The sequence below is a fragment of the Sinocyclocheilus grahami genome, unplaced genomic scaffold, assembly GCF_001515645.1.
Source record: "Sinocyclocheilus grahami isolate Dianchi unplaced genomic scaffold, SAMN03320097.WGS_v1.1 scaffold329.1, whole genome shotgun sequence".
Lineage (NCBI taxonomy): Eukaryota > Metazoa > Chordata > Actinopteri > Cypriniformes > Cyprinidae > Sinocyclocheilus > Sinocyclocheilus grahami.
In genome coordinates this window covers 654,301-676,816 of record NW_015505508.1, presented here as the reverse complement: position 1 = coordinate 676,816, position 22,516 = coordinate 654,301, and the positions used below count along the sequence as shown (strand labels likewise).

The 22,516-nt window shown below is 34.9% G+C and overlaps 2 protein-coding genes across 7 annotated transcripts in view; both read left to right on the top strand.

Annotated features, from left to right (window-relative positions):
- The window catches only part of LOC107602531 (probable serine/threonine-protein kinase kinX), a 29,393-nt gene extending 13,119 nt beyond the window's left edge, over positions 1 to 16,274 (top strand). For 2 of the 6 annotated variants that reach the window (XM_016295050.1, XM_016295049.1), the window contains exons 2-10: positions 5,985 to 6,140; positions 6,261 to 6,305; positions 7,249 to 7,317; positions 12,696 to 12,767; positions 13,406 to 13,474; positions 13,738 to 14,640; positions 14,843 to 14,887; positions 15,054 to 15,083; positions 15,620 to 16,274. In XM_016295050.1, the coding sequence (XP_016150536.1) occupies positions 5,985 to 6,140; positions 6,261 to 6,305; positions 7,249 to 7,317; positions 12,696 to 12,767; positions 13,406 to 13,474; positions 13,738 to 14,640; positions 14,843 to 14,887; positions 15,054 to 15,083; positions 15,620 to 15,627 (1,397 nt within the window). In that variant the 3' untranslated portion in view covers positions 15,628 to 16,274. Of the gene's footprint in view, positions 1 to 4,965; positions 5,102 to 5,984; positions 6,141 to 6,260; positions 6,306 to 7,248; positions 7,318 to 12,695; positions 12,768 to 13,405; positions 13,475 to 13,737; positions 14,641 to 14,842; positions 14,888 to 15,053; positions 15,084 to 15,619 lie in introns of those variants that run through there. The other 4 variants (XM_016295051.1, XM_016295053.1, XM_016295048.1 and 1 more) reach the window with 4 other exon arrangements.
- LOC107602533 (inositol monophosphatase 1-like) overlaps positions 1,001 to 22,516 on the top strand; it is a 23,174-nt gene continuing 1,658 nt past the window's right edge. The window contains exons 1-9 of the mRNA XM_016295054.1: positions 1,001 to 1,010; positions 4,602 to 4,605; positions 18,376 to 18,400; positions 19,498 to 19,586; positions 19,669 to 19,802; positions 20,806 to 20,910; positions 21,152 to 21,197; positions 21,793 to 21,901; positions 21,999 to 22,107. Of these exons, the coding sequence (XP_016150540.1) occupies positions 19,524 to 19,586; positions 19,669 to 19,802; positions 20,806 to 20,910; positions 21,152 to 21,197; positions 21,793 to 21,901; positions 21,999 to 22,107 (566 nt within the window). The 5' untranslated portion in view covers positions 1,001 to 1,010; positions 4,602 to 4,605; positions 18,376 to 18,400; positions 19,498 to 19,523. The remainder of the gene's footprint in view (positions 1,011 to 4,601; positions 4,606 to 18,375; positions 18,401 to 19,497; positions 19,587 to 19,668; positions 19,803 to 20,805; positions 20,911 to 21,151; positions 21,198 to 21,792; positions 21,902 to 21,998; positions 22,108 to 22,516) is intronic.

Genomic DNA, 22,516 nt, shown 5'->3' with positions numbered 1-22,516 from the left:
TTTTTTTTTTTTTTTAATACGTTGTATTACCTGTCTGTCACCCATAATACTACTGCCTTTTTTGTCCAATTTTTTTGATCACTTTCAGTTTCAACACCGCTCACTGCACAGCGTTGTTGAAGAGATTGTGTCCTTTTGTTTTATAGCTGAAGTGATTTTGTTTTCTTCTCCTCCTATCGTCTCCTCCTCACTCTTTTGTAATGATCATATTTGACATTCTTAGCTGTTGCCATCATTAGTATGTTCATTTGTAGGGATGCACGATATATCGGCCACCATATCGGTATCGGCGGATAAATGCTCATTTTTTCTGTTATCGGTATCGGCCTGATAAGAAAATTTGGCCGATATCTTAAAGCCGATAAATAATGCATTATTTCCTTCAGAGACACTTCAGATGTGCGCTGTTCGTTTGCAGCCTTTTGTGCAATTGTACGTTGTAATATTGTGTTTATTTGATGTATATCTGATTTATCTCATATAGAATGCGTTTGGTTAAGTTAAAAGAGCGCTTCAGTTTACCGGTGATCGTCTTTAGCTCAGCGCACGCAGCTCAAACAGCAGTGCACAACATTAATAACTATGATTGGGAATGTTGTGTATATAACATTCTAATGAGAACATTATTATAATAAAACGTTGTGCATTCTTTGGGTTTAGTTGCTGTGTTTCAGCGCGTTGTTATGGGAAGAGCGCATCCACAACAGGATCACACATTCTGACTATAGCATGCAATAACTGCGTCATTTTGTACATATATAAGTTGTAATATTATGTTTATGTTGTATTAATATTAATCTCAGGATGCATTTCCTTGAGTTAAATAAGCTGCCAGCAAAACGCTTCAGTTTACCGTGTTCATTCAGCTCTTCAGCTTCAGCTTGAGCTGCAGCTCAATGGCTGCTATTTAAAACAGTGGTATTAATTTGTTACTTTTTCAAAATCATTGATATATTATTAATAACAACAACCACTTGTATTTTTCTCTTATTATTTTCATCAACAATATGGTTTAGTAATTAAAATCATTTAATTATTGTCCGTGCAGAGGCTATTCCGTTTTATTGATCTATGGCGCATTCATTTTGATTCTTTACACGTGTAATGATGTCCAGTGACTTGTTTGCATTATTTATGCATTATTTTATTTATTTGTAAGACTTTTTTTATGACTAAATTTGGTAATGGGAGAGTAAAAATATTTTTTAAACGTACACCGTTCAAACTAGGCTGCTTATGTTGAAGTGTTTGGGATGTGGCTTTTAATGATGAGCCCTTTTTTGTAATCAGGCTCTCAAAAAGTATATAACAATTTGGATATAGATTTATCGGCCAACATATCGGTTATCGGCTTTCAAAAATAAAGAATAATCGGTTATCGGTATCGGCCAAAATTTTCATATCGGTGCATCCCTAACCGATATGTTGGCCGATAAATCTATATCCAAATTGTTATATACTTTTTGAGAGCCTGATTACAAAAAAGGTCTCATCATTAAAAGCCACATCCCAAACACTTCAACATAAGCAGCCTAGTTTGAACGGTGTACGTTTTAAAAATATTTTTACTCTCCCATTACCAAATTTAGTCATAAAAAAGTCTTACAAATAAATAATATTATGCATAAATAATGCAAACAAGTCACTGGACATCATTACACGTGTAAAGAATCAAAATGAATGTGCCACAGATCAATAAAACGGAATAGCCTTTGCACGGACAATAATTAAATGATTTTAATTACTAAACCATATTGTTGATGAAAATAATAAGAGAAAAATACAAGTGGTTGTTGTTATTAATAATATATCAATGATTTTGAAAAAGTAACAAATTAATACCACTGTTTTAAATAGCAGCCATTGAGCTGCAGCTCAAGCTGAAGCTGAAGAGCTGAGTGAACATGGTAAACTGAAGCGTTTTGCTGGCAGCTTATTTAATTCAAGGAAATGCATCCTGAGATTAATATTAATACAATATAAACATAATATTACAACTTATATAATGACGCAGTGACGCAGTTATTGCATGCTATAGTCAGAATGTGTGATCCTGTTGTGGATGCGCTCTTCCCATAACAACGCACGGCAACTAAGCAACTAAACACAAAGAATTCACAACGTTTTATTATAATAATGTTCTCATTAGAATGTTATATACACGACATTCCCAATCATAGTTATTAATGTTGTGCACTGCTGTTTGAGCTGCGTGTGCTGAGCTAAAGATGATCACCGGTAAACTGAAGCGCTCTTTTAACTTAACCAAACGCATTCTATATGAGATAAATCAGATATACATCAAATAAACACAATATTACAACGTACAATTGCACAAAAGGCTGCAAACGAACAGCGCGCATCTGAAGTGTCTCTGAAGGAAATAATGCATTATTTATCGGCTTTAAAATATCGGCCAAATTTTCTTATCAGGCCGATACCGATAACAGAAAAAATGAGCCGATATGGGCCGATACCGATATGGTGGCCGATATATCGTGCATCCCTAATGTTATTATAATACTTTTGCGCAATGAAAGCTTGTTAATAGTCTTATCTGTCATATGTTGCTGCCTCATTACTGTGCTATAAATGTAAAAGAAATGTATTTAATTTATTGCATATAAGTTTTTTCTTTAAATGTTTAGATTTTATAAAATTATTGTGAACTCATAATTTTTGTAGAGTAACTTTTGCTGCTGAATTATCCACTAACCTAGTTTATAATAGTATTTTTCTCATAGATTGTTTATATATTTTTCTTTATAATGAAGTTGTCTAGTTGATTGTGTATATTACACAAAAGAGTGATGATGAATTTGTAAATTCTATGGGTCTTGCTGCGTCCACTCCTTACAGCTATTTTTAGCTGAACAAAACAGTTCATTTTGCTGCTTGATATTGAAAGTTGGTGTGTCTTATCATATTATTTTAATGTATTATCTTAATTATGAACACACTGGTTTGTAGTGCAAACAGTTTTACTGTTTACTGCACGTTGCTATAGACTCTGTGCACAAGCGTAAATGGACCTGTAGCACAATGACCAGACAATGACTTCACCTGTGCCTGATCTTTATTAAAAACTGAGAGGGGGAGAAGTTTAATACAATTTTCGTTTGAATCCCTTGTTTCGCTTGCGTATTGGAGCAGGGAACCGGGCATTAACGATACAATGGACATCGCTGATTCTTACTTGTAGATCTCTGAGACATCTAGAAAATACTGACATTTTGGGCGACGCGAATGAAAACCGGAAACTGATATCCCGACTTCTGGCGACAGCGGAAGTTCGTCGCTACGCTTGTGCACAGAGTCCATTCTCCTCGTTATTGAACTGGAAGTTTCACCCATAGGCTTACTTTCGCTTTGAAGAAAAAGGTGGATAGAAAAAAAAAACTCTGCTGGTATCGGATCGGTAGGGATGTAACGATTAACCGCGAGCCGATTCGATTCAAATATGTGACGATTCAAATCGGTTGAGATGCTAAACAAATCGCGATTCATTTAGGTGTAGGAGTTTATATGAATGCATGTCTGAGGGGAACTTACTGTCTTTATAAAAGTTTAGATGGTCTTTTTTTCTTTTCATCTTGCCTCTGTATAACGCATATTAAAGTTCATAAGTTCAGCGCTGCTTTGTTTACAGCGGAAACCAAGGAAATGCTTTAAGCGCCACCTGCTGGCAGAGAGTGAATCTGCATCTCATTCAGCTCCGCTGTTTCATGCAGATATTTTTATTTATAGTTTCACAAAACTGAAGCCAAACCATTCTGTTTTTCAAAAAAAAAAACTGTTGCCAACATTGATAATTCTTCTAATAGTAAATCAGCATATTAGAATATTATTTCTTAAGGATCATGTGACACTTTAGACTGGAGTAATGGCTGATGGAAATTCAGCGTTGAAATAAATTAATAAATTATATTTTAAAGGATATTCAAATAGAAACCATTATTTTATATTGTAATAACATTTTGCAAGATTACTGGGTTTTTTTTCTGTTTTTTTGATCAAATAAATGCAGCCTTGATGAACATAAGAGACTTCTTTAAAAAACATTACAAGTCTTTCTGATCCCAAAACTTTGAGCAGTAGTGTGTGTGTATATATATATATATATATATATATATATATATATAAGAAATTAATACTTTTTAGTAAGGATTCTGATCAAAATATTAACCAGCATAATGATTTTCAAAACTGATAATAATACGAAATGTTTCTTGAGCACTAAATCTGATTTCAATAATGCTGGAGACCGGATAAAAAAAGAAACGGGAATAAATTTAATTTTAATGTATATTAAAATAAAAACCAGTTATTTTAAACTGTAATATTTTACAGTATTACTGTTTTTACTATATTTTTTTATCAAATAAATGCAGCCCTAGAGAGCACAAGAGAGATCTTTTGAGTAAGTGATATTCTTGATGAGGATAGAAGATTACGTAAGTAGATTTTGGTCGTTTTACTTTGCTGATAATGTTAGCTTGATGCAGGTTTTTCTGTTTCAGCTATATGGCTAGTTTGTTTTTGCCAAATCCAAGCAGAAGCCACCGCTAACATGTTTATTATTTCATCAAGAAACTCGGGAGACCGGTCCTTGTATGGAAAATAAATAGCTCTGTGTCAGGAGATTCACTGTAAGTTTGCCAAGATTTAAATGCTCCTCTGCCAGGAGGCTGAAAAACGCCTTCCAAAGTTTGATTTGCATGTCATTAAAATGCATGTATGTGACAAAGCAGTGTATCCTCCATTGTGTGTTACTCTTTTGTCAAGTATAGTAATTTGGGTGACAAATCAACCATTTCAGCTTTCATATGTGACTAAGAACAGCGGGATGGAGTGGGATTTGCCTCTACCCTTTCCTACGAGGGCTTGATGTTTTCTGGCTTTCAAGTGGACAGTTCTAAAAATAATCCATTTGTTGGTCGAGTTCCATATTAAGTTCCGGCTCAATTCACAAGGAACAAAAAGGCAGGAGACCTGCTGTTGTGCAGGGGTTTGGGGTGAAAGACGCTTCCTTTTTCCCCATTTTGCTTTGGAGGAATGGGGGAGCCTAATGCAGAGGTCAAGGTGGTGAACGAAGAAACCGGTATAGTATTTTTATGATTTGGAATAAACTTTTATGACGAGAGATGACATTTAACAAATCACGGGGGTGTGAGAGAAAACCTTAACATTTGAAAAAGAATATATAATAATATTTAATACTTAATTTTTAGGTTTAATTTGTATTTTTTGTATATGAGCAGCAACAATTTGATGGTTTTTTTTTGGGGGGGGGTGCTTAAGTGTTTTGAAATGTATTGTTATAAAGTTTTATTGTGCAATCAGTTTATACGTGACACCTACACAAACTATAAAAAGAGAATTTCTTTAGTTGTAACACTATTAGTGTTGTTATTGCTGTCTGTATATCTGTTACTAACATTTGTAGTGTGCGTATGCACATGAACAAATGTGTGGATTTGACCTAGCAGAACGTAGCGGACAAAACACCTGTTCATTCTTCCCACTAGAGCTCTAAATGCAGATGTATTTATACCGCGGTTCCATGAGAAGTGTCAACAGACCTCAGAATAACTGCACTCCTTTAGAGATTTGTCACCTTGTGATTACTATAGATGTGATTTCTGATGGAATAGTTAAACATCTTAAAGGAAATCTTTCATTTGAACCAGAAATCCTTTGGATCGTATACATGCATTTGAATATAGAATGAACTGATTGGTCTTCAAAGCTAACACTACATAGTCTATTGACTAGTGGCCTTGAGTGAATACTTGTGTGTACCGTAATACTAAAGGACTAATCTTACTTTCAAAGTCATGGTTAAATTTTGAGCATGTATTCCGCATTTACACGGGTTTTGCTGTGCTGCATTGATTTGATTTTGTTAAATGAATACATTTTAAATTCATAAACTTTAGATTTTATTCATTTCTTCGTGACATTCTTATTCTTTTATCCTTCAGAGGCCAAGCCACAGCAGGCACATAAGAATGGAAAGAAAGCAGAGGTTGGAGGAGGAACCTCGTTTTTCAGCTTGTTCATGGTTTTGGCTCTCCTGGGCGTCTGGACCTCTGTGGCTGTGGTGTATTTTGACCTTGTTGACTATCAAGGTGTAATTGGTGAGTCTTTGGTTTCTCTTATTCAGATTTTGTGTATATCTTGATTGATGTTTTAAAAATACTTAATACATAAATGTTATGTAATTTATTTTTGTATATCTGGCCTTAATTTGCATGCAGCCAAAGCAAAGGACTTGCACTATAATCTTTCAGAGGTACTACAAGGTATGACATCTGAACCAGTGAATAGAATCACCACCATAAACCTCATTTTTAAACCTACCATCTTCAATTACAAACTGGGGAAGTAAACCTGCCATTTTATTATTAGTTCCGTTTTAGTGTCATTTTCCATAGTTTTAATATAAATATATACTACATATAAATGTACTCTAAAAGTTTGGGGTCAGTAAGATTTTAATAATTTTTTTCAAATAAACAAATTTTATTCGGAAAGGATACATTAAGTTGATCAAAAGTGACAGTAAAGACATTTATAATGTTATAACTTTTTTTTTACATAAATGCTGTTTATTTGATGTTTCTGTTCATCAAAGAAAATCATGGTATCATGGTTTCCACAAAAATATTAAGCATGCAGCACAACTGTTTTTAACATTGATAAAAAATAAGAAATGTTTCTTGAGCATCAAATCTGCATATTAGAATGATTTCTGAAGGATCATGTGACTGGAGTAATGATGCTGAAAATTCAGGAATAAAATACATTAAAATAGAAACCAGTAATTAAAATTTTTAATAATAATAATTGACAATATGACTGTTTTTACTGTATTTTTTATTAAATAAATGCAGCCTCGGTGAGCATAAGACACTTCTTTCAAAAAACGGACTCCAAAACTTTTGGATGGGAGTGTGTATTTTCTAACTATTTGAATATGATAAAATGTTAATGTAATGATGTTTGTTAGTGACTTCTTAAGAAAAGTTGTTTTAAAGTTATAAAGTTTATTTGCTACAGAATTATTTAAAATAAGATTAAGGACATGTCTTAGTTCAAAGTATTACAGGAAACCTTGTACTATTTGATAGAAGACAAATAAGAGCTTTTTAACAGTGCTATAGGACTTTTAGTTCCATATATGGCACATTGGATTATTCACAACCCATGTCAAATGACTAAATCAGATTCACTTTACTTTACTAGGTAAACTTGTGTCCTATGATGCTGATGGTGATGGAGACTTTGATGTGGAAGATGCTAAAGTACTACTAGGCAAGTGCAGTGATTCCAATGAAATTTGACCAGAAAATGTTTTGCATGACTGACTTTGGTTCACTTTTGTGCAGTTTCATATTAAATCAGATGCATGTGCATGGTACTTTTTCATGCTTTTATAATGATCATTTTATTCAAACAACATACCATTTTGGAGAAGAAGTGCTGAGAGATTAGTGGCTTATTGCATGATTTTGTAAATTAGACCAACTTGCCAATATTACATTTAAGGCAAAGTCATATCGTAAGGAAAGAAATTAAAGATATTTATTTTTACAATTAGCATGTAGTTGAACTGATTTCACAAGTAACTGAGACATATATTCATCAAAAACAGCCCCATTGGTCCTTCCCATGCATGTCCCCTTTCTCCTTTACCTCAGTTTAAGCTTTAATAGCATCTTTACCCTCTTTTTTTATAGCACTGAATCCTTATCTACTAAACCTTGCAAACAAACACCACCCTCTCTCTATTTTCTTGCTCTCCCACTGCTCTTTCTTTCCCTCTCTTTCTCTTTTTCCTTATTCTCCCGTTTACATAGGGCTGACCAAAGATGGCAGCAAAGAAAACTCAGACTCCCTTGAGGAAGTCCTCGATATTTTAGCAGAAGAGGGCACTGATTGGTTTCAAGGTTTCTTCACCTTCCTTTATGACATTATGAGTCCTTTTGAAACGCTAGAGGATGAAGAAACCGAGGCAGCAGCGGAGGATGTTGCTGGCGCGTCACAGACTGAAGGGGTTCAGGGCCAAAAGACATGCGTTATTTTAGGCCTTCAAAATCAATAGTTGTGTTTTCTACCGCAATTGTGACACTTTATTAGAGGAGGACTTGCTCCTTTGACGACTTGATTCGGTTCCTAACACTTGAAGAAATATTTTGTTGGGAAGAACGCCATCAGTCACTTTGGGACTTGTGAGCTCTTGAGAAGATGATGCCATTATGAACATTTACATATTTGTAAATATTGAACTTGTGTAGTTTATGCTTCATTGCAGCTCTTTTGCAACGGCTGTTTCCAACTACTAATACACTATTTACCTTTTTGCATATGACCTTAGTGCTGTAAGTTGAACATATCACCTTTGCTGCATGCCTCAGTTTCCTTATATCATGAACAACAGTATGTATTTCTATTTAAGTCTTACAGTTTAACACTGTACATCTTGTTTATAATCTGACTATTACTTCTCTCTGTCTTTCGGATCTGAATAGTTTATTTTGAGCCATTTAATATTACACAATAATTGCATTTTGGGGTGATTTGCATCCTCAGCAACTCAGCGGAGATAGATCTTTTTTGTGTTTTATATTTCCTTTAAACTTTTTTTTGGTACTGCTCATTACAGAATAGGCAGTTTTATATAACGTTGTCAGTTACGTTGTTGTGTTTCTTCATTGTCTTGTGAGTTGCCTTTGCTCTCCTTCATCAGAGATTTGGAGAATATTGATAGCTTAGATACACAGTATGAATATATCCCACCCCTCTTGCAGTATTACCTCAATTAACAAAATTTAGGTAGGAAACTTGTATTATGGTTTAAACGGACATATAGCTGATTTAATCAAGAGATTGCACATGGCTGTCAATTCAGGAAGTTCATAATTCATCAGCCAAGAACTAGTTCAGTGGCATGTGTAGGAGACGTCTCCTGAACCCCAGAGTTCTGTAACCGTCAACAATCAGTTCCTACCTGCCAATCTAAAGCACCTGAAACGGTGTGCCTGATAAGTAATATGGATTCTGTATTACTAGGAGAGAATTGGGAGGGCTATGAATGTGAATATATTAAATATTTTGTATGCAAAAAGTACAATATTTACTGCAGAAATTTACAGAAATGGCTGCTTTTGTGTCTGGAAGTGTATTTTAAGAAAATGAAGTGTGTACAATTAGGAATTTAGATTAAAAAATCAATTGTTAGTATTTCCTTCATTACCACTTTAATACCACTTATATCGCAAATATACCTTCAAACATTTCAAGTACAGTTTTAGTGTTTATTTTGGTAAATCGACAATTCAAATAATTTGGTTGAATTATTTTGCAATTGTTGCCATATTTTTCAGTTGTTGGTGTCGTTTGGCATTTTAGTTGTGTTAATAAGATTGCTTCTCCTCACATGTTGTACAAAAAGACACTACTTGTAGATAGTGATTCGTTGACGCACACTGTAATTTTTTTTTATTCAATAGTATATGCATCATTTTTACAAAGATTTTCTATTAGAATTATTTAAAAGTATTAGTCACCAACCATTACGTGTTGCATGATGACTCAAACAATAGAATCAGGGCAGACATGGGTGAATGGGCTGTATACTCTTTGACATCATTAGTGTCAAAGAAATGTATGAAGAAGACCTCAATGGCAGGACTTACATTGTACAACTGTTTTAAGTAGCAGTCACTGAATTTATTTGTCTGTCACATTTACACTATAGATGAAAAGAAAGATGTTTCCAGGAGAAAAGGAGGTATTTTGCACACTTGGTCTGAGTGCATGCAGCTGACTAGCCTCTAGTGTGGTTTGGGATCTTGAAGAGATTTACTTGATTGACATTTCTTTTTGCATGACTGAGCTGACATAAACTATTTTAAGCTATGTATTATTTTTCTGTTTAACCAAGGAGTGTTTAACAATACAAACTTTTGTAGTTGACATGGACAATGATGACTTGACAAAGAACTACATGCACATGTAAGGCTTGTGTATACTTTTTCCAGGCTATTTGCAAATAATATCAGGGAACTGTGGACTATAAACATCCTATATATTCTAATATAATGTGTACAGTAGTGATTCTCAATCTGGGAGCCAGGGCTGTCTAGGGAGCCATTGCGGATTTCCTAGGGGGCCAGAAGATGACTTAATTGATTTAAATTGGGTTTATATATATATATATATATATATATATATATATATATACAGTTACAAATTAATAATAATAATATTATTATTATTATTATTTTTTTCCATATGAAATGCATACAGTTTCTTAAACTTCAGGAATCACATAAATTGTGGTCAAATAATTTAATATATCGAGACTCACAGTTTCTGTCAAATTTTTTTTTTTAATTGAGCAGCTTTGTCATAATTACAGCAGAAACACTTGAAGTATTTTATGGTGGGCCTTTGAATATTCTGCTGGACAGTCGGGGGGCCATCAAGTTAAATAAGTTGAGAACCACTGGTGTAGAGGATATCTAACGCAAGAGTGACAGCACGCTAGCGCCATCTGTTGGTCAAAGCCATGCAGGAACACCGCTAACATTGCATGTGATGCATGAAAGGGACAGCTAATAAAACTAATAAATCATCGAAATACACATCTATAAATTAAGTTTATATGTGTAATGGCTTTCATTTCTTCATAAAATGCCTGGATTTCTTAACTGAAATATTGGTCTGGAATGTTTGAAGCCATAACTATCTGGCAGAGTAACTAGTACACAAAAGACTACATACAGATCATTTATCTGAAATCGTTATTTAATGACAGACTATAGCATTATACACTTTAGATTACAGAACAAAGCAATGTTAGCGGTGTTCCTGCATGGCTTTGACCAACAGATGGCGCTAGCGTGCTGTCACTCTTGCGCTCCGCAGGCGCCGAGGAAGTCTTTTTTGTTTTTTTTTGTTTTTTTGGATTAGGTTAAGTCATTATTTCGAGAAAGTTTCTCATTATTACGAGAAACTAAGTCATTATTATGAGAAAATAAGTCATTATTTCGAGAAAGTTTCTCATTATTACGAGAAACTAAGTCATTATTATGAGAAAATAAGTCATTATTTCGAGAAAGTTTCTCATTATTACGAGAAACTAAGTCATTATTATGAGAAAATAAGTCATTATTTCGAGAAAGTTTCTCATTATAACGAGATACTAAGTCATAATTTTGAGAAAGTGGCGGAAACGGGCTTCCATAGATATCCGAAACATACTAATGATGGAGTTCTGATGTGAAATGATTTGCATCATTCCAACTAATTGCATTGTGGCTTGAGGTGTGTGTAGTGATTATTTAGTTACCATAACCACATCATCAAACAAAGTCTCTCCCCAGAGCTTTCCCACGCCAAAGATGTTGGCTTGAATCTAAGGGAAGCTCTGAAACAGCAGCTCACCATCATCCACGAAAGAGTGGAGGCTAGGAAGATAGCTAAATTGGCACTGGCGGAAGTGAGGCACATCTTAGCCAAAGAGGACGAAGAGAAAACCCTGAACCGTATCAGGGAGGAGTCGGAAGCCAAGGCTTGGGAGAGGGCTGAGGCTCGGCTTAAAGAGGAGGGGGAGAGAATAGAGAACGAGGATGTGGAAAAGGCCATGGAAAGAATTAGAAAGGAGAAGGAGGAAAGAGAGAAAATGGCAGAAATTAAAGAAGCAAAGAAGATTAAGAAGGTGGAAAAGGATGAGGTGAAGGAAAGGCCAGAGGCTGAAAAGAAATATCATGAGAAACCTGCTGCTGCTGCTGCTGCTGATGGTAAAAAGGTTGAGAAAAATGGAAAAGGCAAAGAATCCAAGAAGGCTACAGCTAAAAAGAAACCGTGAGGCAGTACATCAGCTACTGTTAGATATTTTTGTCTTTGTGTAAATTGTTAACATCTGGCTGAATTTGATCTCAGGCCATTGTGAGTCTTCAGAGACCACACCTTATAGACCGAAGGCAAGACCTTTTGTCTCTATGAGAGATAATCAGTGATGTTAATAACACTGAGATTAGTAGAAGCAAAAGCAGAACAAGGTGCTAAATGCTGATCGTCATGTGGAAGTTCTTTTATTTCTCTTAAAAATGTTTTTGTTTCGGGACAGAATTTTGGTTTACTCTTACAAAATACTAGCTATTGTGTGAGATTTCAACATTGATGTTTCTCTGATTTTGTTTATTTTTTTCATTTATAATAAATAGAACAGCTAGCGTTACTTTACAAAGTGAGAACATTCTTCTGTTATCAATAAACTATATGAATCCCCTGATTTGTTTTATCAGTGCTTTGAGTGTTTTTCTTTTCAGTGTTGATTAATATAAGAAAAACAAACAGTGGTATTAAAACGGGTCTTTTTTCCCACAAGAATACTTTTCTGTTCCCTAATAATATCTGTAAACTCTTCTGTACATATTCCTTTTTCCTCTCCTCTGTTTCCTTATTGGTCTGTTTCAAATATCAAATGCATACCTTTGTGCCTGTAAAACAAAGGACAGAAAAAGATCTAGTGCAAAAGTAAACCAAACGTCATAAGGTTGTTATGGAAATCCTTTTTTGAAAGTGTAAAGGCTATTAAATGCACTTCACAGAGGTTCACTTGTTTCATGTGATTGTATTCCACACTTGCCTCATGTATGCACATCCACATGTAAAATCCTCAGGACTGAAAGATAAATCCACTACTGAGACCAGTGAATCAGTTGAGAGAACCCTTGCTGAACCAGTGGAAGAAGGTAATGTAGAATCATACACCGTTTTATGCAATAAATAAGGGTGCAGTGAGAATTTATTGATGCATAGAAATCTTTGTAGGTCAATAAAATAAGATGCAGGATTTTATAACACAAATAGACATTTAATGTGATATGCAAGTTAGGAAAGTAAATTTACAAGCTGCTGCCATTATTACAAGATGAAATTTCCTGAACCTGAAATAATAATTATTTTTTTTTAATTATTTGTCAAGAAACCTATCTTTTTAGTAAGTAAGGGAGTTGGTCTTATCTAATGGAACATTAAACATTAACAGTGTTCATAAGGACAGTGTTCTCTGTGTATATATGTACCACCTATGAACTATGTAGAAATTATTTTGATATTCCCACTTAAAATTATTCTGATAGACACTTTTGTAACTGAAATGTCTGCCAGTGATGAACGAGTCTTTCCACATACCGCAAAAGTTCTTGCATAACATGACATGAGATTTATCGCATTGACCTGTTAGAGCAGACTTTAATAATTATACCTTCAAATCTTAGTAAAACATTATTGTACAAGTGTGTTTTAGGACAAATAAACAAAGGCTTTCAATTCAGAAAAAACAGACGGTTTTCCTTCAAACTAAGTGTATTAGTTTTTTCTTATTTAGCTCCTGAATCTATCGTGGAGGAAGTAATCCAAGCCACTAAAGTTAAAGAAGCAGCTCAGCCACCACCAGGTATGGCTTTTATGATGTCCTTTGAAATGACAATATGCAATTGTTGCTATTTGTTTACTCATACACATTGTGATGTATACATGTGTAAATACTACAAAAGAATGCAGTATGACTAGACCTAACCACTGAATTGGTGCATTCACAAAGTTCTACACATCCCCCACCCCTTACATGTTCATCAAAGAAATATTTTGGCATCTACCACTAAGAGTATAGTACAGTCTGTTTAATAAATTTACTATAATTATTTTTTTCCCTTGCAGAACCAGAGACTGTGGAAGAGGAGCCTGTTCCTGTGGAAGAAGAACCTCTGGCAGTAGACGATGAGCCCACTTCCGCAGAAGATGAAGTAGCCGAGGAGGAACCAGAGGTTGAAGAAGAGCAAGAAGTTCCTGAGGAAGAACCAGAAGTTGTGGAGGAAGAGTCTGAGGTTACAGAGACTGTTCCAATTGAGGAAGAGGCTTTTGATGAGGCACTGGAAGAGCCTGCAAAAGAGGAAGAGGTCATAGCAGTTGAAGAACCGGTTGAGGAAGCTGCTCCAGTGGAAGAAGCAGTAGAGGAGGCTGCATCAGTGGAAGAAGCAGTAGAGGAGACTGCATCAGTGGAAGAAGCTGTGGAGGAGGTTGTACCGGTAGAAGAAGCAGTGGAGGAGGTTGTACCGGTAGAAGAAGCAGTGGAGGAGGTTGTACCGGTAGAAGAAGCAGTGGAGGAGGTTGTACAGGTAGAAGAAGCAGTGGAGGATGTTGTACCGGTAGAAGAAGCTGTTGAGGAGCTTGAACCGGTAGAAGAAGCAGTGGAGGAGGTTGTACAGGTAGAAGAAGCAGTGGAGGATGTTGTACCGGTAGAAGAAGCTGTTGAGGAGCTTGAACCGGTAGAAGAAGCTGTTGAGGAGCTTGAACCGGTAGAAGAAGCTGTTGAGGAGCTTGAACTAGTAGAAGAAGCAGTAGAGGAACCTGAACAAGAGGAGGAACCTGAAACAACAGAACCAGTGGAAGAAGTAGAAACACCTGAAGAGACAGTTGAGGAGTCAGTCTCTGCAGAAGAAACTGGAACAGAAGAGGAAGTTATAATAGAAGAAACAGATGAGCAAGTTGAGGAAGATGAGGAAGTACACGACTCCACATCGGAGGAAACAGAGCTTGAGGCAGAGAATTGGGAAGAAGAGGGTAAGTTTTCTTGTTTTCGCAAGTTCACTCAGGTGGTTATTATACAGTAGCAAGAAATAATACCCAAAATGTCTTTTATGTTAAAATGGTACAATAAGTACAATAATGCGGATGCTAACATTATCTGTTAATATCAGATACTACACAGAGATAACAGGAAGTTATATTTGCTTTGTTGTGAAATGTCTCTGTCTTGTTACAGAGGATGCCGCTGATGAAGAAGAGCAGCCTGAGGAGGACGAAGCAGGTTGGTAATTCAATTTTATGATTAAATAAAAGATAAAGAATGGGAAGATTTCCTAATCTGTACAGAAAGTTGTGTTGAGTCATACGTTCTATGCTTAATGTCTGTTTCGTAAATCTATATTAACGTGTAATTATATTTCCTTCTTGCTTGTTTATTCATTTAACAGAGGAAATTAACCAAACAGAAGAGCCCACAGGTAATCAAAATTTTTCCATCGATATTCATTTTCATCATGATTTAAATTTTCATCTCATTTAGGATGTTTTTCTCATGCAGTTTAATTCTCCTCTCTTTACTTGAATTTGCATTATATTATTTCTATGTATCTATAGATATTTTTATCTTTACTGCTTTATTTTTTCTATCTTTTATTAATAATTTGTTGGTTATATTTCCATATGTCTTTTTATTTTCTGTATGTATGTAAATCTTTAAGTATGTATAACTGCGTTCAAGGAATGTCCTTTTAAGGCAAATTTGTTGTCCCAGCAGCCATATTCATAACCTCACTAAACCGGACAACAATGTGGTACCATAAATTGTGCTTCTTAAGCTCAAATGTATGGGGAAAAAATCAGTCTAATCCAGTTAATGCACATTGTAAAGTAAAGAAACATTCACATATGTAAGAGTGGACTGTCTCTGCCTTATACAGTATGTGCTTCAACTGAAAACAAAACATCATACAACTGGTTAAGTGTCTTTTAAAGCTGATAATTTTGTGTTTTACAGAAACATAAAACATTAGGCAGTATGTGAGATGCGGAGAGGACCAGCACCACATGGCATTCCACTGGAAGTGTGCAGCTGCCAATTCCCATCATGGAGTAAAAAAAAAAAAACGCTACTATTTCCCTTTAATTTTCCTGGATTTTCTTTTCTTTTTATTTTTTTGGACACTCAAGCCTGTTTGTTAATTGATAATGCAGTCTCTATGTGTACAAGTACACATTTATTTGAATGTTTTGTCAACTTTTGTTTGGTGATTTGACTCTTACCCCTTTTCTCTTTCGAATCCTTTTTCTTTAATTTCAGACAAAGCTTTTTCCCCATCCTCTAACATAGATGTTAAGTAGCCTTTTTTGAATGATCATTGATGATAGTTTGGTTGTAGTTTCCAATCCTGTGTGTACGAACACCTTCATGTTGCTTTGTAGCTCAGAGATCTTCATATTCAACTCGGCACTGAATTTATCAGTGTTTCTTTCTTCAACAAATCTGACGTTTTGCTTCAATGTGAAGGTACTATGCAAAGCTGCACTGATCTTTCTCTATTTTTACCCTTAGGTTTTGTACTACCAATATGTATTGAGTCTACATTTCCAATGTTGCATATCAAGGACAAGTTTATGCTGGCAGGTTTTGCTATGTGAACTTTGTATGGAGTGAATGGGCGTGCATGTGCGTGTATGTATGTATGTGTCTATTTGAAAATTCATGTTTTAACTATGCGAAACAATAATTTGAGCCATTTTTCTCACTAGTATGTTTTCACTGTTTTCTTATGTATTTTCCAGCGTACAGTCAACATTTTAGTACCTCTGTTGACCCCCCCCCCTCCCCTCAATACTGTAACTGTTTAGCTAAGAGCTCAGAGAGAGCAGAAAACTTGTTTTTGCATTCCTTCACATTTAGGAAATTTCACATTTGTTTTTTTTAACTCTGATGCATAGCTTGCCCATCCTGTTTTTTATACTTTTGCCTTTTTCAGTAAGTCATGTTTCATAGGCTCATGATTTGACAAGCTCTGTTTCAGGTAGAAACTCCAGCTGCTGTGCAGTATGCGTATGACAACCAATGTTGTTTAAATGGGTGTCTTATGTAATAACTGGTGAAGGATGCCCACACAAATATGGAGCAACCTACTTTACACAAAGTTTTATTTTTATAGCAGGGTAAAGATCTTACCTGGTGTTTTTGTGGGAGATCACAAATCATATATGCTTATTAATTTGTCAAATGTCATGCACTGCCTATGTATTGACTTCACAGTGCATTTATTCTGGCCCTTTCAACTGTTGCAGGCACATCGGTAAGAATACAATATAATTTTGTCGTTGTGCATTCAGAAAGAGATGACTGGTTATTTTATCACTTTAATATCATAGCTAGTCAAAAATTTGTTTGTATTTACTATTAATGTTGTCATTGTTTTTATTACAACACAATGTAGCTTTCACCCTTGATGCAGAGTAGTTGGTTAAAATATTGAAAACTTGTTTGATCTTTTGAAGGAAATCCAATTCTGGCTCCTGAATTGTTTCACTTGTGGAATTATTATTATTTTTTTCATGGTAATGTTGTTACACTGTGGTTTTATGGGGCCTGCCAGAATAGATGTTGTTTTTGTGATAGACTTTAGGAAATGCTGCAGATCTCTTCAAAACAATGGTTTTATAACATATACAAGTGGCTGAAATATAGTTTGTAGGGTTTGTTTTTCTTTTTCTACAACACTAAAGGGTGTTTTGGACCCCTAACACTTTTGAAGTCAATGTGAATTTTTAAAGTGGTATTAATTTTACAAAGTAAACTTTTTTTTTTTTTTTTTTTTTTTTTTTTTTTTTTTTGGTTTTTACTTTTTTTATTCAAATTAAATGAATTTTTTGAAAGTTTTAATTTCCCCTAACACTTTTGAAGTCAATGTGAATTTTTAAAGTGGTATTAATTTTACAAAGTAAACTTTTTTTTTTTTTTTTTTTTGGATTTCTTTTATTTAGGATTTGACATTTTATAGTCAAATTGAATGAATTTTATGAAAGTGTTAACTTCTCAAAGCCATATGTGAAAGGTTAGATATAGCAGCCTTGGTACAGGTTCAAGGGACAGGCACCTCACAACCAGCAATAACACCATTTGTGAAGGGAGCATTTACTCAAGGTTTACTCAAGGCTTTCTATCCAGAGGTTTACATGAAATCCTGCTGTATAGGCTCATAGGACTCATTTTAAGTTATTGAAGCAATGCAATTTTAGGGAGTTTTGGGTGACTTTTCACAAATCTGTAAACAACTGTAAATGTTTTGTTTGAGTGCTGCAATAAAGGTTAGGTACAATAAAATCACATAGTATTGATCCTTTTTATTTTTGTTCGGAAAATCATCAATTCCAATACACGTAATACAACAATAAAAATAAGTATGCAGACTTTTATGTTGCTTTCATAAATTAATAATATTTGGTTTTATTATTTACTTATTTCGTTTTATTTATTATGACTAATGTTAAAAAATATGTGGACTGGGGAACTTTTATTTTGACACCGGTATGCTAAAAGTACATAATGCGCATGCGCAACGTAATTTTAGGGGGAAAAAAGCTTGTAGTTGCTAAACATAACATTGAAATTGTATAGTATTTATTATCTATATAAGAAGGCACAGTGGGATATTTCATTGTACTAAATGCTTCGTTAGTTTTCTAAAAATAATCAGATGTTTTAGGGTTAATCTCGTCTGGTCCTCCAAGAACCCGGAAACTCAACAACAGCTCGTCTTCATTTCGCCGGTCGTCGGTAAGAATTTTGTCGTCTTATTTATTTTTTTGTCAAGTTTGAACATGTTTAAAATGTCATTATATATGTGCATAGATCATTATGGATTGTTTGCACCGATTTTAATATTTAGCGTAACTATAAATGGTCCAGTAAAGAACGGAAGCAGATTTGTAGGGTTTCTTTCTTCACTAAAGATTAGCTAGAATCCATAAAGCGAAAGTTATTTGATATATGAATATATATATATATATGAATGAACTACATAAGAATATGTAGTTCATGGACTATAAAATACTTAAAATGTTTAAGTACAGTCAGATATGACTGGGTTTTCTGTTGCTAGCTGATTTAAACCCATTACATACATTTCCATGAAATAGGATGTTCGGGCTTGATACAATTCAGGTGTTGAATGTTTATTAAAGATAATTTAATTATTAAAGCTATTATTACATTTCATTCTCAAACTGATAGTCTAAACCGAGTGAAATAAGTGTACACCATTTATAAAAATTTAATTGTAAAAATGCTTTATATTTATCTTTACAAAAATTAGGAGTGCCCCTTTGTACAAATTAAGGTACTTGGGGGCACTCCTAATTTTTGAAAATTGGAAATACGTAAAAATTTGTTTTAATTGTGTGTAATTAGGATAGCTAGCTATAAAATTAGCCTTAGCAAGATATGGTGAAAATGACAATTAAGAACTTTTTACTAGCCACCACGGTCAAAATGGAACTTAAATTAAAGACAGATAATAATTATTAGATAATAATATAATAAATCATTCAGGTTTTACAGCAGGTAAATTGCCATAGTAATTTTTTGTTAGGGTAGAGGTTCTTTAAAGAAAGTCAGACCCCAGTTGGAGGCCTGTTTATAGGAAGAACACTATATAAGGAGTGTGTGCAGAGATTAAGGGACTACCAGCAAAGTGGTAAAAATATGGAATTAATCAGAAACATAAACGGTCTCCTCAAATAAAATACGATTTTAGACACAGCTTTTATCATGTGTGACTCATGAATTGATTTACAGCAGCAACACTGCAGCATTCCTGTAGCTGCTGTCTGATATTGATGAGAATAAATAAATGTGTTTTTATGTCCGATCAGAAAGGGGGTCCTTACGTAAAGGCACAATGCCTGACCTTTGGCAGGATGCCATGGACCATGCCGTGACTTTGGCCAGGAAAGCCGGAGAGGTGAGATAGCATCATTCTTTTAAAATAGATTTTGTAATTTGAAGTCATCTTTACAGAAACATTTTATCTCTGTTGTCTTCAGATCGTGAGGGATGCTTTGCAGAATGACCTGAAGATCATGTGCAAAAGCTCTTCTGTCGACCTGGTCACTAAAACAGACCAGAATGTGGAGCAACTTATTATTACATCAGTGAAGGAGAAGTTTCCTGGACACAGGTATTGAGTCCTTCATACTAAAGCCCCGTTCACACCAAGAACGTTAACTATAAAGATAACGATATTAACGTCCACACCAGCGAACCATATCGTCTGTTTATTCTAAGCGGACATGCCTCTGCCGCTTTAAATTCTTGAGCTCGTTACAGCAGGATGGATTCTGATTGGCTGTCAGTGTTTTATCGCTCATCAGCTGGAAAAAAAATTGTTTTGAAAGTGATCACAACGATATCGTTCCTCTGTATCGTTATCGTTATAGTTGTGGTGTGACCTATGCTATTCTTTAATATTGAGAATGATTTTTAGAACTATATCTTTATCGTTATCATTATAGTTATTGTGCTTTGGTGTGAACGGGCCTTAACACAGTGTCAGAAGAGCTTTAAAGGGTTAGTTCACCCAAAAATGAAAATTCTGTCATTAATTACTCACCCTCATGCCGTTTCAAACCCATAAGACCTTCGTTCATCTTCGGAACACAAATTAAGATATTTTTGATGGAATCTGAGAGCTGTCTGACCCTGCATAGACAGCAATGCAACTGAAATGTTCCCAAGTCCAGAAACGTAGCAAGGAGATCTGTAAAATAATCCATTTATTTTACAACCACTCCTAATAATCAGTGGTTCATCCGCAATTTTATACGAAGCTTCGAGAATACTTTTTGTGCGCAAAAGAAAAAAAAAAGGTCATAGGAATTTATGAATGAACCGCTCGTTTTAAAATCTTCCCAGTCTACTTACACTTGACATCCGCTTCGAACATTACAATGCTCATTGTAACCTTCATTAACTCTACAGTAAGGATATCCTCTTCACCAGCTAATTACACTTTAACAGTGATGCTATAGAAATATACATGGCTACCGCAAAAATGGAAGTTTAGAGACAAAATTCTAAAGATGGCTGCACACTTGTTTCTCTGATACCTAAGGTCTAAAGTTCCTAGATAGAGTATATTGGGTCTACAGTAAAGAGACAGTCACTGCTCCTGTTTGTTTCAGTTTCATTGGTGAAGAGTCAGTGGCTGCAGGAGAACCTTGTGTTTTGACTGAAAACCCAACATGGATTGTTGACCCTGTGGATGGGACCACTAACTTTGTGCATGGGTAATTTTTATTCACTGATAAAAATGAGTATAATCAAATTAAATAATGAAAAATTATTAATAATAATAAACAAAAAGCAATAGAGTATAATGTAATATTTAAAGTATTTGTAAGTACAAATTATATTATAAGCACAACAATGTTAGTGAAACGGTTATTTTAGCCATTATTTCTTACTCATTTTCAGCCATAGCTTTTCTAGCATGAGCTATACAAAATAAATATGCTTTTCTTTGTCCAGATATCCATTTGTTGCTATATCCATTGGCTTTGCTGTCAACAAAATGGTAAGCATCATTTGCTTTCAAATGCACTCTCTTAATTTTAGAATAACAAAGTTGACAGCACTGGTAATAGATCTTTGCGTGGTGAGATAAAATCAGAAACTGCCGCTCTGCTCTCCACTTTGTTTTCTTGCTCATTTGTGACCCTGGACCACAAAACCAGTCATAAGGGTCAATACATCATCTGAAAGCTGAATAAATAAGCTTTCCATTGATGTATGGTTTGTTAGGACAATATTTGGCCGAGATACAACTATTTGAAAATCTGGAATCTGAGGGTGCAAAAAAAATCTAAATATTGAGAAAATCGCCTTTAAAGTTGTCCAAATGAAGTTCTTAGCAATGCATATTACCAATCAAACTTTAAGTTTTAATATATTTACAGTAGGAAATTTACAAAATATCTTAATGATTTTTGGCATAAAAGAAAAATCTATAATTTTGACCATACAATGTATTTTTGGCTATTGCTACAAATATACCCCAGCGACTGAAGACTGGTTTTGTGCTCCAGGGTCACATTTATCATGCCTTTGTAAGGTTGGAAGTTCATCCAGTGAGAAGAGCGTCTGTCAGACTCATTATTCTTCTGTTGCAGTTAGAGTTTGGTGTGGTTTATAGCTGCATAGAAGACAAGATGTACACGGCTCGAAAAGGGAAGGGTGCATTTTGCAACGGACAGCCGCTGCAAGTGTCGGACCAAAAAGGTAACCGTTCTTCTGAGAATGTTGATCCAGTTGCATTCCGTGTTTGTCTGTTGGCAGTCATCTTAATTCTTTCTAATTGTTTCCATGTCATTAACAGAGATTAACCAGTCAATCATCGCTACAGAGTTTGGCTCTAATAGAGATCCTGATGCTGTTGACAAGATTTTCTCTAGCATGAGGAAAATCTTATGCCTGCCAGTTCACGGGTATGTGCCAGGTTTCTTCCACACAGCCTTACTGGAACAGATTTGCCCTTAAATGTAATATTATCTAACACCATGTACTTGTTTTAATTTTAAATTTAGGTTTTAATAATGTTGTTATGTGCTTCTGTCATGTTTATTATTTTTTTTAAATATTCTTTTTAGCTTTTATTTATTTTTATTTCAGTAATTTTAGTAATTCACTTTAAACTTATTTTATGTCAGTTAGTGCCAAGGCAACATTTATAATTTTTAAGTTTCTTCATCTTCATGGGGAAGTCGTGGCCTAATGGTTAGAGTCGGACTCGTAACCCAAAAGTTGAGGGTTCGAGTCTCGTACCGGCAGGGATTGTAGGTGGGGGGAGTGAATGGACAGAGCTCCCTTCCACCTTCAATACCACGACAAGGAACC